This window comes from Schistocerca cancellata, chromosome 1 (genome assembly GCF_023864275.1).
Source record: "Schistocerca cancellata isolate TAMUIC-IGC-003103 chromosome 1, iqSchCanc2.1, whole genome shotgun sequence".
Classification (NCBI taxonomy): domain Eukaryota; kingdom Metazoa; phylum Arthropoda; class Insecta; order Orthoptera; family Acrididae; genus Schistocerca; species Schistocerca cancellata.
In genome coordinates this window covers 243,324,702-243,340,556 of record NC_064626.1, presented here as the reverse complement: position 1 = coordinate 243,340,556, position 15,855 = coordinate 243,324,702, and the positions used below count along the sequence as shown (strand labels likewise).

At 39.1% G+C, this 15,855-nt stretch overlaps 1 protein-coding gene across 2 annotated transcripts in view; it reads right to left on the bottom strand.

The window, feature by feature from the left end:
* LOC126170109 (zinc finger protein 236-like) overlaps positions 1-15,855 on the bottom strand; it is a 224,136-nt gene that overhangs the window by 187,034 nt on the left and 21,247 nt on the right. For both annotated transcript variants that reach the window (XM_049920698.1, XM_049920697.1), the window contains exon 6: positions 5,296-5,460. In XM_049920698.1, coding sequence (XP_049776655.1) covers positions 5,296-5,460 — 165 coding nt within the window. The remainder of the gene's footprint in view (positions 1-5,295; positions 5,461-15,855) is intronic.

Here is a 15,855-nt window from a genome sequence, read left to right as displayed (position 1 = left end):
ATTTAATAGCAACCAATGCAGGATTCCAGGCTGTGCTCAGTTGAAATCACGCATCGCTGTTGATGAGATCATCAGCTGTTCAGATATTTACTGCTCCTTAATGACGCAATCCCAGAAAGATGATGCTGTGGATGAAACTCCCATCTCTTCATAAATCATGTGATGTCCTGTATTCAGAAAGTGTTCTGCAATTGCCGACTTCACCGGTTGGGGGTAAGCATGTATAACGCTGATGTTCATCACTATGTTCTTGTACTGTGCGACATTTCTGGCCTATCATGCCACCTCACACTTGCAAGGAATCTTGCACACACAATGTTTCCTCAGGTCATGATCATCCTTAACCAAACCCAACAGGTTCACCAGTTTTGCAGATGGTCAAAAAACAGACGTAATGTCATATCCTCCGAGGACTCTTCAGGTTCTTGACAACATGACACCAAAATATTCGTGCCATGTCATCAAGAATCTGAAGAGTCCTCGGAAGATATGACATTAAGTGTGTTTTTTGAGCATTTGCAAAACGGAGGAACCTGTTTGGTTTGGTTAAGGATGATCTTGGCCTGAAGAAACGCGGTGTGTATAAGATTCCTTGTCAATGTGGGGTCGCATATATAGCCCAGACATGTTGCACAGTACAAGAATGCTGCGATGAACACCAGCATCATAAACGCCTACGTCAAGTGGAGAAGTTGGCAATTGCAGAACACTGTCTGAATACAGGACATCGCGTGATTTATGAAGAGCTGGACTTTTATCCCCAGCATCATCTTTCTGGGATTGTGTCATTAAGGAAGCAATACATATCAGTACAGCTGATACTCTCATCAACAGGGATGCGGGATTTCAACTGAACACAGTCTGGAACCATGCACTGGCTGCTATTAAATCACAATGAAAAAATCAGTTTTTTTCAATAACAGATCAATCATAACAATGGTCTAGTATGGCTTTTTAGTGAGTAATGTCTGGCCACATTGTCAGTAAACATATCGTACAGCACACGCACAGGAGGGCTGCTCTGTGATTTTCAGCAGAGGGAATTTGAGTATGGCGCCATCAATCTTCAAATCATCGCATATGCCTGATTTCAATGCCTGTTCATTCTTCGCGCATGTGTTCTATATATGTGTTCTGTATGCTGATACCGTCAGTTGAACCGAGCCACCAGCAAGGTTCAACCACCTGAAGGTGTCGGTCAATTGCTCCGAGGAAATTTTGTGGAATTTGCACAACGTCGTCTGGCGGCAAACCTGCGAAGACTAACTACTACACTAAAGGTAGTACATTACCCATTATAATAGTCACATACGAAGCAGAAGTATCTTTGTTCACGTTAATGCAGCAAACTATATCAATAATAAGAACTTGGATATAGTCCTAATCATCACATAGATGTAGTGTTGTTGAGTATCTGACACACACATTGACAGAAGACTTCTTTCAATTATCAGCTATTAGACTAAGTCTTGTCAGATGTAGACAAAACACACACAACTTGAAGATGTCGGACAATTGCTCTGAGGAGTTATTGTGGAATATGCATAACGTCATACGGTGACAAACCCGTGAAGACTATTTACGATATATCTGCTCGGAAAGCTTGAAGATTCACAACCTTCTTTAATGTTTAAAAGAATAATACTAACTAAAACATTATTTTAACAAATAAAACTTGGCAGGTGTGAGTAGGACTTGCGCACCGAGGCTTCCATACAAACCTATGTACTTGACAGTTTATTCCAGCAGGAATTGAGGGTCTACATGATGTTCCCTGTTATTGACATTGATATGGCAAGATATCGGTCCCATGGGCTCCAAGACTTACCAGCATGTTTTAATTACAATTTTAAAGTCAGATAACAAATGAAAAAATATACTATTTTCTGATATTTCTCTTCTATGTGTACACTGAAACCTCCCTTCTTGACATATTTCATGCTTCTATATCAAAGAAGTATCCTATAGGTTTTAACAATTCAGTTTGCAAGTACCAAAAAATGCGACATCACTGGCCGTGTCTTTTGATTGCACTGACTTAAAAGTTGACTTTTTTTACATCACCAGGGGACCGTAGAAAAATTTAAAATTGAACAGCAACCATTTCCTGAGAAAAAGGGTCTTGAATAGTCGGACAGACAGACATATTGACAACAAAGTGATCCTATAAAGGCTCCATTTTTATTGAGTCAGGTACGGAAACCTAATAATAGACTTCAAACACCTTTTTTCTGTAAAATCTGAGGTCATACATTGACCAATTTGCTTGTGAAGGTGAATTTCTTGCTGAAGAAAGCTAGAGGTTGCCAGTTGTCATAATAAGGCTCCATTTGCAGTTGATGATTTATACACTGTAATTGAGATGCTGCCCAATGATGCTTGATTGTGTACAAAATGTTGACAGAAGTTTGTCAAGTCCAAGAAATGACATAATTCTCAAACTGTAGTGCAATGGGGAAACTGAGTATTAGTTTCCAGTCTATCTTGAGGTGCCAGAATTCCTCGTGCATTGACAATGTATACTAACAATTTTAATTCCATTGCCTCGAAGACACATTTCTGCATGTTAATTACTAAACCATTTCCTTGTATTCTAGTGAATAGTTGCCACAGATGTGCTAGATGCTCTGTCTCACTAGATGACATTAAAAGCATGTCTCCAACATAAACATAACAAAACTCCAAATCTTTAGTTAATTCATCCAAGAAGCACTGGAAAGTTTCATCTGCACTGCTCAATCCGAATGCCATTCACAAAAATTTGTATGAAGTCTGAAAGGAGGGAAACAGCAGTTTTGGGTATATCTTCTGGTGAAATTGTTATATGAGAAAAAACATTGGATGAGGTTGATCATGGAGAAAACAGTCTTACCATAGCAAAGTCTTTGAGATTTGGCACAAAATCAGGTACTGTTCTGGCGTTTAGCTGATGAATTTTACTGCTGCAAACTTATATTTCATGGAAAGACCACAAAGATAAGATAAGAGAGATTAGGGCTCATACAGAGGCATAAAGGCAGTCATTTTTCCCTCGTTCTGTTTGGGAGTGGAACAGGGAGAGAAGATGCTAGTTGTGGTACGAGGTACCCTCCGCCATGCACCGTATGGTGGATTGCGGAGTATGTATGTAGATGTAGATAGTCACCACATGGACACCACTTGTTATGCTTAGGAACTATGTGAAGTGGAGCAGCCCAGTTACCATCTGAAGGGCAACAGATCTATTGTGCTAACATAAAAGACAATCTTGCTTTGCAGTCTTTAGTTGTTCTGTATGAAGATGAGGCCATGCATGAACTGGCAGTCCTGGTATATTGACAATGTAAAGTACCACTGAGCGTCTTACCGCTGCTGGAGTAGGTGATGGGTAGGTAATTTCAGGGAAATGATGATACAGGTCATTGTATGGTGAATCACCGGCAGTCACTTTAATGCCAGGACAATTGGCACAGCAGAGGCTCCCATGACTGTACAACTGTGTTGTAGAATCAAGCAGGTGTAAATATTGATGATCTGGGAGGAGATAATAAAAAGAAATGAAGCCTGCTCCAATAACTGGGTACAGCAAAGCGGCAACATTGAACCTTTATGATTCTTGTTGAAGAGAAGTTTAGATGTAAGTCGATGTAGCCATAATTATTGGTGGAAGATCTGTTTGCGGTATACAGGTGATTGCTAGCGGTATTTCATTATGGAAGGGGAAGAGAAGTGTACACTAAGGTATCAGCATCTCTGTCAATGAGAAATTGCAGCTTATAGAGTGCTCTGTTATAATCAGTTGACAGCCATCCAGTTTGATATCAGTCACCATGGCTACTGACTTCTGGTGATGATTCCCTTGTCACAGGGTGGTCGACACTGCTGAGCAACAGATCCATTTTTTTGTGACACCAACAGATATTCTCCATGGTGAGAAATGCTTGTATCTGCTGGAAGAGCATGTATGGAGCACCGTATTTGTAGGGCTGAGACTTGCTTAGACAGTTCATCTACTTGTGCTTGAAGTGCTTCCACAGAAGTCTTTATCTGGCAAAGACAGTTGTGAGACCTATCAGTGGATACATCTCAACTATTCAGCCAGTAGCTCGAGTAAGAGTGTTGGGATCACCAATACAAACAGAGTATTTTCTGTGCATCCACAGACAGGAATGATAACCAAATATTTCACAGAATATCATTTATTGTGTTGCCAGGCAGCGTATGAAGATGATAAAGTAGCTGAGATGGTGGGCAGCACCGAGTTCTTCAGTATAGAGCAATTTTTCGAGTCATTTTCTGACCGAAACAAGCACATAACGTGCATGCTTGATAGAGTGACATTTTTTACTGAAACTAGAATATCTTTTACTTCTGTAACCATCTGCTCATTAAGTGCAGCCACCACATTAATAGTGATGTGGGTCAAGACAAATTGGCTCTCAAGTTGGGTGGATCAGAGAACTGTATTATCTGACCAGAAGTGTGGGGGTTTCACTGAAACTGGACTACAGATCACATTTGCTGCTGGTAAGTCAGTGATGTCATGGCAGGCGTTGATTACATGACACAGTTGCTCACTAATGACTCTGCATGGTGTGATTGATGCAAAAACTTACATAGATGCATTTTATTGTTCCGGTGAATTACAAGTTTTTCTGGCATGTGATGTGATTGTTTCAGCACACGATTAGGAAACAAGGGGTCACCAAATGTTGTGTGGCAATGCAGTTTTTTTCAGTACACAAAAGAACAGTTAATTACAACGAGTAGGACTGCTAAGAATGCCTGCATCTATAGTTTGTTTTTAGCTCAGAGGCAGTGTGGAGCACCAGAATTTACACTGCACACAAGAAACATTTAGCAGATGATTCACTGTTCACATTACAGTGTATTTATTTGTTCCTTTGCTCCAGTGTGACAAAAGAAATGTTTCCTGTAACTGATAACCACACAGCAACTGATAACCACAAGTTATAAATTTATGCATAACAATTAACAGAACACAGACACGTGATCATTTGCACATAGCTGGGAACACAAGTGTACAATTCTGTTTAAAAATGTCATCTTAAGCTAACTTACAAGCAATAAAAGTGTTAGATTGAAACAAAGGAGATATTCAAGGTATGATAAAATTGACAGAGTACCTTTATGATTACTAAATTATACCACGTACTGTAAGTAACATTCCAATAAACCGTAATTTCTTTTTTCCTTTCCATTTGCAATGCTGACATTAACTGTGAGGGGGGGGGGGGGGGGGGGGGAGTGGGAAAACAACATGTAATATGTCTACTGGAAATAAGTCTTTCATACCTGCAGTGAAAATTCATCTCCACATTCTGTGCAGAAAAGACTTTCTTCTTTCTCATGCAGCATCACATGAGCCTTTAAACTTGCAATACGCGCAAATGATTTTCCACATTCAGGGCATTTTGGATCATCAACATTGTGGGTTGCCATGTGAAGAATAAGGTTTGACTGCAAAATAATAAATTTTCAGACATGAACCAGCCTCCTGAAATTTTAAGGCTATTATTTGTTATTTTATAGTTAGAACTGTGAACTGTGTTGAGTTACATAAACCAAAATGGAGAACTTATTCTGCTTGACTGAAAAAAATTAATGTAGTAATTTACTATTTTTGGTTTGAGCCTAGAATAGGGAAAGTGCCGGTCAGATTTCATCCTAAGCTGCTGCTTCCACAACTCCTAAATATTTTACTATTATTCTGGAATTATATCTGTGGTGACAGACTGATTTGTGTCATAGCTTATGATTTTTGTTAGCATGGGAGTTGGCACAGTTACTGAAGAAATGTTTTCAGCTGTGTATTAAGAGAGAGAAACAAAGCAAGGTAGTGCTGCAATTACAACAACAGATTTGCATTTGGGAGGACAGTAGTTCAAATCCTTGTCCAGTAATCCAGATTTTGGTTTTCCATGGTTTCCCTTAGTGCAAATCCTGGGATGGTTTCTTAGAAAGGAAACAGCTGATATTCTTCCCCATCCTTCCCCTATCTGAATTTGTGCCATCTGTAACTACCTCAGTGCCAACAGGACACTAAACCCTTTATACACTACAAAATTTATTTATTTTTACAGAAAATACCTCACTGACTTTTGGGATTACAACAACAATTTTCCAAATGCACTTTGCATGCAACTGTACTTTTAAAGACAGTATTTGGCACAGTTTCTCCCACTCATTGCTGCTCTTTCTTTGGATACTTACACTACACAACTGTTGGCCCAATTGGATCTGTCACATCACTGCTAACTGCCTTGCTTGATAGCAATATTTTGCATGGTGAACAAGACATCAAGTTTTCAAACAACTTATAACAATTCAGCCAGGTAATGGTGGGGTGTACTCCTGCCGGAATACCAGCGATTGCTGTAAATATTACTTTGCTGAATTCCGGTAAGTTGTTTGAAAATTTTATACAGCGGGAGAAACTCAGGCCTCACAAGTCATGAAGTATAACTCCACTTCCTGTGTTATTTACAAATTCTTCTAAATAAATAATATTTTTGTAACTCAGAAATTGGCTTTTTCAATTATTGCTATCACAAAGCATCAGTTTATGTAAAAACACATCATACTTCCATTTAGTTATGTCCATGTTTCATGGGAGAAAGAAAAAAAAGAAAGAAAAGAAAAAAATGTACTGCAATGTTTTTGCCTTGAAATAAGAAAGGAGTTGCAGGAAACTGTGGCATCCAGCACCAGCAATACTGCTTCCATCATTTTAGTTTTTGAACATACTGCCATTGAACAACAACCTGCAATAATAGTTCACCACCAGCCATTTGACATTCACTACTGAATAAGAGCCTTTTCTGGACTTCTCCATGCATTGTAGTCTTCAGTTAGTTTCTGCACTTTTCTTATTTATCCACTTTCAGAAGTTCATTGGCACCCTTTTCTGAGATCTACCAAAGAATTTCCTGGATCCATATACCATCCCATCGCTACATATTCTGCCCACTTCTTTTTCCGTGGTATTACAGTACATACTACATATTCCAATCCAGAACATTCCCTGATCAGTTTTATTATTTGTTGTTGTACCTGAAAAATTTCTGCTTATGGAGTTCATCCACAAAGCCTCTTCCGATCTTCTCTTTTATTCCACAATCTATCATTCAGCATTTCCTCCCATTGTAGTCCTCGTTGATTTTCACCATCTTTTACCTGGTCTCTACATCTTCTTTGTGGTCTTCCAGATCTTGTCCATTCCAGAGCTCTTTTTGGTAGTCTTTCTTTTCCCCATTCCTTTAATGTGGCCAAATCATTTCCACTTCTTTCTCTCCAGTTTATTTTAGGAGATTGATCTGAAGTTTGTTTTGCATTGTTTCATTTCTTATCCTGTCCATTCTCATCTTCTTGAGACTCCTTGTAGAATGCACATCTCTTAATTACATTCTACACAGATCATCTTTTTTTTTCCAGGTTCAATATTCTGAACAATAGGTTAAAAGTGGTAGATAATATGATGTGTATATCATGAGCTTTGCTTTGGCAGGTACTTTTCAATTCCTAATTACACCTGATACACAGTAACAACTTGGACATTTTCTATTGTCTCCAAACTTCTTTCTTGATGTTTTCTTTCTTTGTTATCTTAATTTTTAGATATTTCACAGCTTTTACTTCCCTAATAATTTTTCCATTACAACTTCATATTTTTATTTTCCCTGCTGACCACATTGCCTCACTTTTTATAGAACAAAAATCTGCTTCAGTTGCTAGTAATATTTTAGTTTATTACATGACTGGTTTTGAAGCATAAAGCTTTATCTTCAAGTGCCAACAAATAATTATGGGAGTGTAGAACCAGTAACCACAGTGTCCATCTGGACACCATAACACATAAGTGACTAACACAGACGGTCCAGAAGCCAGCTGACTGCGGTAGTGATGTGGGTGCCAAAAGGGTGTGGAACTAAAGCAGATACTACAAAAGAATGAGAAATGGGGATGTGACATCCGAGGTCCACACATTTATGTTTCCATAATTTTTGGTGGAAACCAGCAGATGAAGCTTTACGCTTCAAAATCAGTCCTACAATTGTTGTTGTTGTTGTTGTTGTTGTTGTTGTTGTGGTCTTCAGTCCTGAGACTGGTTTGATGCAGCTCTCCATGCTACTCTATCCTGTGCAAGCTTCTTCATCTCCCAGAACCTACTGCAACCTACATCCTTCTGAATCTGCTTAGTGTATTCATCTCTTGGTCTCCCCCTACAATTTTTACCCTCCACGCTGCATTCCAATACTAAATTGGCGATCCCTTGATGCCTCAGAACATGTCCTACCAACCGATCCCTTCTTCTGGTCAAGTTGTGCCACAAACGTCTCTTCTCCCCAATCCTATTCAATACTTCCTCATTAGTTATGTAATCTACCCATCTAATCTTCAGCATTCTTCTGTAGCACCACATTTCAAAAGCTTCTATTCTCTTCTTGTCCAAACTATTTACCGTCCATGTTTCACTTCCATACATGGCTACACTCCATACAAATACTTTCAGAAATGACTTCCTGACACTTAAATCTATACTCGATGTTAACAAATTTTTCTTCTTGAGAAACGCTTTCCTTGCCATTGCCAGTCTACATTTTATATCCTCTCTACTTCAACCATCATCAGTTATTTTGCTCCCCAAATAGCAAAACTCCTCTACTACTTTAAGTGTCTCATTTCCTAATCTAATACCCTCAACATCACCCGACTTAATTCGACTACATTCCATTATCCTCGTTTTGCTTTTGTTGATGTTCATCTTATATCCTCCTTTCAAGACGCCATCCATTCCGTTCAACTGCTCTTCCAAGTCCTTTGCTGTCTCTGACAGAATTACAATGTCATCAGTGAACCTCAACGTTTTTATTTCTTCTCCATGGATTTTAATACCTACTCCGAATTTTTCGTTTCCTTTACTGCTTGCTCAATATACAGATTGAATAACATCGGGGAGAGGCTACAACCCTGTCTTACTCCCTTCCCAACCACTGCTTCCCTTTCATGACCCTCGACTCTTATAACTGCTATCTGGTTTCTGTACAAATTGTAAATAGCCTTTCGCTCCCTGTATTTTACCCCTGCCACCTTTAGAATTTGAAAGAGAGTATTCCAGTCAACATTATCAAAAGCTTTCTCTAAGTCTACAAATGCTAGAAACGTAGGTTTGCCTTTCCTTAATCTTTCTTCTACGATAAGTCGTAAGGTCAGTATTGCCTCACACGTTCCAGTATTTCTATGGAATCCAAACTGATCTTCCCCGAGGTCGGCTTCTACTAGTTTTTCCATTCGTCTGTAAAGAATTTGTGTTAGTATTTTGCAGCTGTGGCTTATTAAACTGATTGTTCGGTAATTTTCACATCTGTCAACACCTGCTTTCTTTGGGATTGGAATTATTATATTCTTCTTGAAGTCTGAGGGTATTTCGCCTGTTTCATACATCTTGCTCACCAGATGGTAGAGTTTTGTCAGGACTGGCTCTCCCAAGGCCGTCAGTAGTTCCAATGGAATGTTGTCTACTCCCGGGGCCTTGTTTCGACTCAGGTCTTTCAGTGCTCTGTCAAACTCTTCACGCAGTATCATATCTCCCATTTCATCTTCATCTACATCCTCTTCCATTTCCATAATATTGCCCTCAAGTGCATCACCCTTGTATAGACCCTCTATATACTCCTTCCACCTTTCTGCTTTCCCTTCTTTGCTTAGAACTGGGTTTCCATCTGAGCTCTTGATGTTCATACAAGTGGTTCTCTTATCTCCAAAGGTCTCTTTAATTTTCCTGTAGGCAGTATCTATCTTACCCCTAGTGAGATAAGCCTCTACATCCTTACATTTGTCCTCTAGCCATCCCTGCTTAGCTATTTTGCACTTCCTGTTGATCTCATTTTTGAGATGTTTGTATTCCTTTTTGCCTGCTTCATTTACTGCATTTTTATATGTTCTCCTTTCATCAATTAAATTCAATATTTCTTCTGTTACCCAAGGATTTCTACTATCCCTCATCTTTTTACCTACTTGATCCTCTGCTGCCTTCACTACTTCATCCCTCAAAGCTACCCATTCTTCTTCTACTGTATTTCTTTCCCCCATTCCTGTCAATTGTTCCCTTATGCTCTCCCTGAAACTTTGTACAACCTCTGGTTCTTTCAGTTTATCCTACAATAAATTGAGAAATTACTGGCAACTGAAGTGGAATTTTATTCTATAAACATAATCCTCAGTTGCGTATGTTCAATGGATCAAATATTTTGTATGTCACTTTTTATTAAGATTATTTCATTGTCTGCTTCTTTCATCATCTAGTTATTGTTCTTCCAAAATTCACTGCTGTCTTCCATATCATCATCATAATATTTTCATACACTATGATATCTGCTCTTGAGCCCTGGCAAACTTCTTTTATAATGTTATGCATGACTACATTGAAGTGAACTGGTAAGAAAAGAACACATCCCCTTGTTGAACTTCTCTATCTGTTCTAAACCATTCTGACTTTTTGACATCTATTAAAACACAATTCAGGCATTTGTTAATCTTTTTTTCCTGACTCTTGAGTACTATTCCTCTTGACAACATTCCGACTTTGCCGTATCTCTCCCCTTTTAACACTGTTGTAAGCCTTTTTTTAATATCTGTGAATGCAACTATGATGTCTTTCCCAAATTCCTGTTTCTTTTCTACTACCTGTTTAGCTGTAACATGTTATCTACTGTCGATCTTCCAGATCTAAATCCTTGCTGTTATTTTCCTCTTTATATTGGTCCTATCTTGTTTCTGATTTTCTGTAAATTTATATTTTCACAAATATCCATGCAATGGTGCAATAATGCTATTCCTCTGTAGTTCTCAGAGAGCATCTTGTTGCCCTTCTTAAACTGAATTTGTCCAATCAGCAGGAATCTTGCGACAGGTCCATATTATCCTCAGTATTCTATATAGTTGCTGAATCCTGACGAATCCTGTGTTTTCAATTATTTCCACTGTGACATCATCTATTCCTGTAGCTCTCTTGTTTTTCCATTACTAATATAGTTTTCTCTTACGTCCAACATTTGTAGATTTTTTCTATTTCATCAGGTCATTTATACATCTTTTCTTCTCTAATAATGTTATTTCTTTTGCCTCTCTCTATTTCCCCTACATTGTGCTGAGATCGATAACACCATGGTGGCATAAAGTCTTTTACAACCAGTCTTTGCATCATGTCCTAAATTAAATTCCAAACCTCTCTGCAGTGTCACACACACTGAGGACACGCAACACTGTTGATGGTGATCTCCACACATCAGATGTGGACATTAAGCTCGGTGACCCCCCCCCCCCCTCGATGCTCTTTGAGAGCAGTAGACTATGTGCCAGGAATATGTTTTACCCTTATCATCTCCTATGTGAACACGACACTGCACTATACACACACTCATTACACTCACTTACCCTTAACAGATGCACTTATAACACACAACTCTCATACTTCATGAAGGAAAGATGCACGCAGGTGTGAAATAAGGGAAAACCTTTCCAATTAGGCAGCTGGACCTGTCCTTTGGGCTCTTCCACTCATTCATGCCATATGACTACCTTATTCTGCCCTTTATATACGTTTTGGAAGTGTTCCTTCCATACTTGGAAAACTACTATTTCCTCCCACACAGCGAGCAGTGTCAAAGGGAGCAGGATGGGTGTAAGCATTGGGAGGTAAGCTGGTTTGGAATGAAAGAGAGAACTAAATTTTTGATTATATTCTGACAGTTTATGTACATGAGGGCTCGCCCTGAGGGTAAAGGTGAAAGCTGACTGCCAGTGTAACAACTGGGCCTAAAATAGTGGCACAGGGAATGGGAAAAATGGTATCTCATGTTCATATGGTCACAGGCCAGCCCTGATGAACAGAGGCAGAGGGCATGAGACCGTCCACCCCACGTAAAAGCTGGACCACAAGAGATCATCTGCTCTGACTGATGTCTGGATTCCAAGAGAGTGTAGCACCTGCTCTCTGTGACCCAGGACATTTCAGCGACTACATATATAACTCATAAAACAGAACCGAAAATTACATTCCTAGCTTTCGGAACAAATGTTCCTTCATCAGGGAGGAGAGAGGGGAAAGAAAGGGAAGAAGGGAAAGGAGATTCAGTTACTCACAACCCAGGCTATGAAGCAACAGGGAAAGGAAAATAGGGAGGGTAGCAAGGATGGAAGCATGGTTGTCAGAGGGACAACCATGACAACCATGCTTCCATCCTTGCTACCCTCCCTATTTTCCTTTCCCTGTTGCTTCATAGCCTGGGTTGTGAGTAACTGAATCTCCTTTCCCTTCTTCCCTTTCTTTCCCCTCTCTCCTCCCTGATGAAGGAACATTTGTTCCGAAAGCTAGGAATGTAATTTTCGGTTCTGTTTTATGTGTATCTATCGGCTGTACTGAGCTGAGGTAAGTACTGGCCAGCCACTCTATCTCTTTGTTAGTATTTGTTTCACATCTTTGTATGAGATTTTCCATTAATCATTTACATATATAACTCGTCTTGCATGCGCCCTATTGGCTAGATGGTGCCGTGGAATTGCGAGTTTCTTCAGCAGACATGCTAGAAAAGTGGCATCATGTTGGACTGAGCAACTTGTACTGGATTCAACCAACTCTGTTCTGAAAGGCAGGCTGACTTGCACATAGACATTGATTGAAGCTGTAATGGGAGAGCTTTTATAAAGGCTTGGCAGGGGCCTTTGAAATTTTTTTTTTTTAAACAAAATACCTAAATATTCCTGGAATAGCATGGGCATCTTGCACAATGGGTTTTCTTTATTTGTTAATGACTTTTTGAAGTATTTTCTTTCTACTTCTTTCCACTACCTAATATGTGACACATCTTTCCAAATCCTTAAAATTAGCTTCTATCTCTCTATGTGCTCTTTTTTTTCTTCGAGTGCTTATGCAATTCTCTCATTTCACCATGAAGTTTCTTTGTGTCTGCTGCCTTGACTAATGCCCATTCAAACCCCTTCTGTTCTTCTTCCACATCCTCCCTCTCTTCTTTGGGAAGCAGTAACCTAATCTTTCCCTGTATATCTCTTGGGCATCTATCTTGCAGTTTCGAGTATTAGATTTTTTTCTGTCTTTCTCCCATATTTACCCTTTCTGGATTTCTTCCATGTCCCTAACAATAGTACGTGGTCACTGTTGAGATTAATGCTTAAGTGGTTAAGCCAGGCATCTTATGACTTCTTAGGTTATCATTTACAACAGATTTCTGTTGTAAATGCCAACTTTATCTGGTTAACTTAAGACTCACACTCTTTTTTATGCCATCTGTTATCAATAATCCATTTATTTCTCATATACGTGTGTGTGGTAATACCTCCCTTTCATTGTTTCTGGGTTTGTCCACATGGCTTCCTATGACTGTTTTGTATCCTTTTCTTTCATTCTCTACTCTAGCACTAAAGTTTCCTATAATCATGGTCTTGTTAATGTTACAGTATCCTCCATTGTAGTGATAAACTCTTACTTTTCATCTGTCTTGCATCCAATTTGAGGAAAATAAACCTGTATTATAATGAGGCTATTTCCTTCCATCATTATATTAACTTTAACTACTCTGTCACATACATTTTCTACATTAAGTACTTTGATTGCCAGTTCTTTAGCCACTATTATTGTGACATTTTTTCTCTTTTGTCTCTTCTTGACCAGCACACTTCATATCCTTTCTTCCAGCACCTCACTGGCATTCCCTTTTTCACTTACTTCTCATAATCCGATTATCGATATGTTAGTCTCAGTCATTATCTGTGCGATTTACTTAATTCTTACATCAGTTTCTCAGTATATAACATTAATAGCTCCAGTTCTTAAATTTTTCTTCTGAGAGATCTGTATCTCATTGGAACCATATAGGCCAGATCTCCTAAAAGGTTTTGTTATTTTCAGTACTGGTTTTGACCCGAGGGTTGTTTGATAGTCGGAAGTTACCACTGGCTTGCTAGGCCTGTCATGGGTCTTTGTGTTAATATTTTGTTGTGCACTAGATGGTCAGTGTCTGACGTGCATTTCCTCATGCAGTATTGTTTATGATTTTCTTTTATTTTCTCTCACGACTTCTCCCAACTACACCTCACTATTGCTTGCTAGGTAACCCACAGTTTCTGAATGGATTTCACATTAAAAGCCCATGTTTTACTATGCTGTTTAGTCTACCTTCCCAACACACTGCTGACACCCTCTTTCACTTCTCATCACAAGAAAAACAACCCCCACTTTACTAGTGCATGCCGAACACACATACTTGCAACATAAGTCCTGTTGTGTAACTTTTACCTGACTGTCTTTCTATAAGTTTTACTTATAAACATTACAGTGGGTTGTTAGACAAAATTATTCACAATTCTACTGTAAGAAACTACTATTATCTCGTTTTAAGATGCTCGATACATGTCTTTATGTTCAGGATCACTGACTGTTCACTTGAAAATGTCTTAGTGGCTGAAGTAAATACCTTTTAGCAACTGGCTTTACTATTAAATAACACTAAACTATTCTAATTTCAGACAATTTGGAAGATTTTCTTTTTTACAACCCTTATTTGCATTTCCAAATACACTCCAAGTCACTTTTATTCTCCCATTTATTTCTTCTACTCTTCATCAAGTTGTTTTTTAATTTCCTCTAGGACTCATAAGAATGATTATTTTGTAATGTGGATTCTCATTACAGAATCACCTTTCAATTCTGAACTCCCCACTATCATGGTGAAATCTAATAGAAGCGGTAGCATTGACATATAAATTTTTCAGTATCACATGGTGAACTGATGCTTTGTTTTTCTATGCCTGTAACAATAGATCTACATCTACATCTACGTCCATACTCCGCAAGCGGAGGGTACCTTCAGTACCTCTATCGGTTCTCCCTTCTATTCCATCTTGTATTGTTCGTGGAAAGAAGGATTGTCGGTATGCCTCTGTGTGGGCTCTAATCTCTCTGATTTTATCCTCATGGTCTCTTCGCGAGATATACGTAGGAGGGAGCAATATACTGCTTGACTCTTCGGTGAAGGTATGTTCTCGAAACTTCAATAAAAGCCCGTACCGAGCTACTGAGCGTCTCTCCTGCAGAGTCTTCCACTGGAGTTTATCTATCATCTCCGTAACGCTTTCGCGATTACTAAATGATCCTGTAACGAAGCGCGCTGCTCTCCGTTGGATCTTCTCTATCTCTTCTATCAACCCTATCTGGTACGGATCCCACACTGCTGAGCAGTATTCAAGCCGTGGGCGAACAAGCGTACTGTAACCTACTTCCTTTGTTTTCGGATTGCATTTCCTTAGGATTCTTCCAATGAATCTCAGTCTGGCATCTGCTTTACCGACGATCAACATTATATGATCATTCCATTTTAAATCACTCCTAATGCGTACTCCCAGATAATTTATGGTATTAACTGCTTCCAGTTGCTGACCTGCTATTTTGTAGCTAGATGATAAAGGATCTATCTTTCTGTATATTCGCAGCACATTACACTTGTCTACATTGAGATTCAATTGCCATTCCCTGCACCATGCGTCAATTCGCTGCAGATCCTCCTGCATTTCAATACAATTTTCCATTGTTACAACCTCTCGGTACACCACAGCATCATCTGCAAAAAGCCTCAGTGAACTTCCGATGTCATCCACCAGGTCATTTATGTATATTGTGAATAGCAACGGTCCTATGACACTCCCCTGCGGCACACCTGAACTCACTCTTACTTCGGAAGACTTCTCTCCATTGAGAGTAACATGCTGCGTCCTGTTATCTAGGAACTCCTCAATCCAATCACACAATTGGTCTGATAGTCCATATGCTCTTACTTTGTT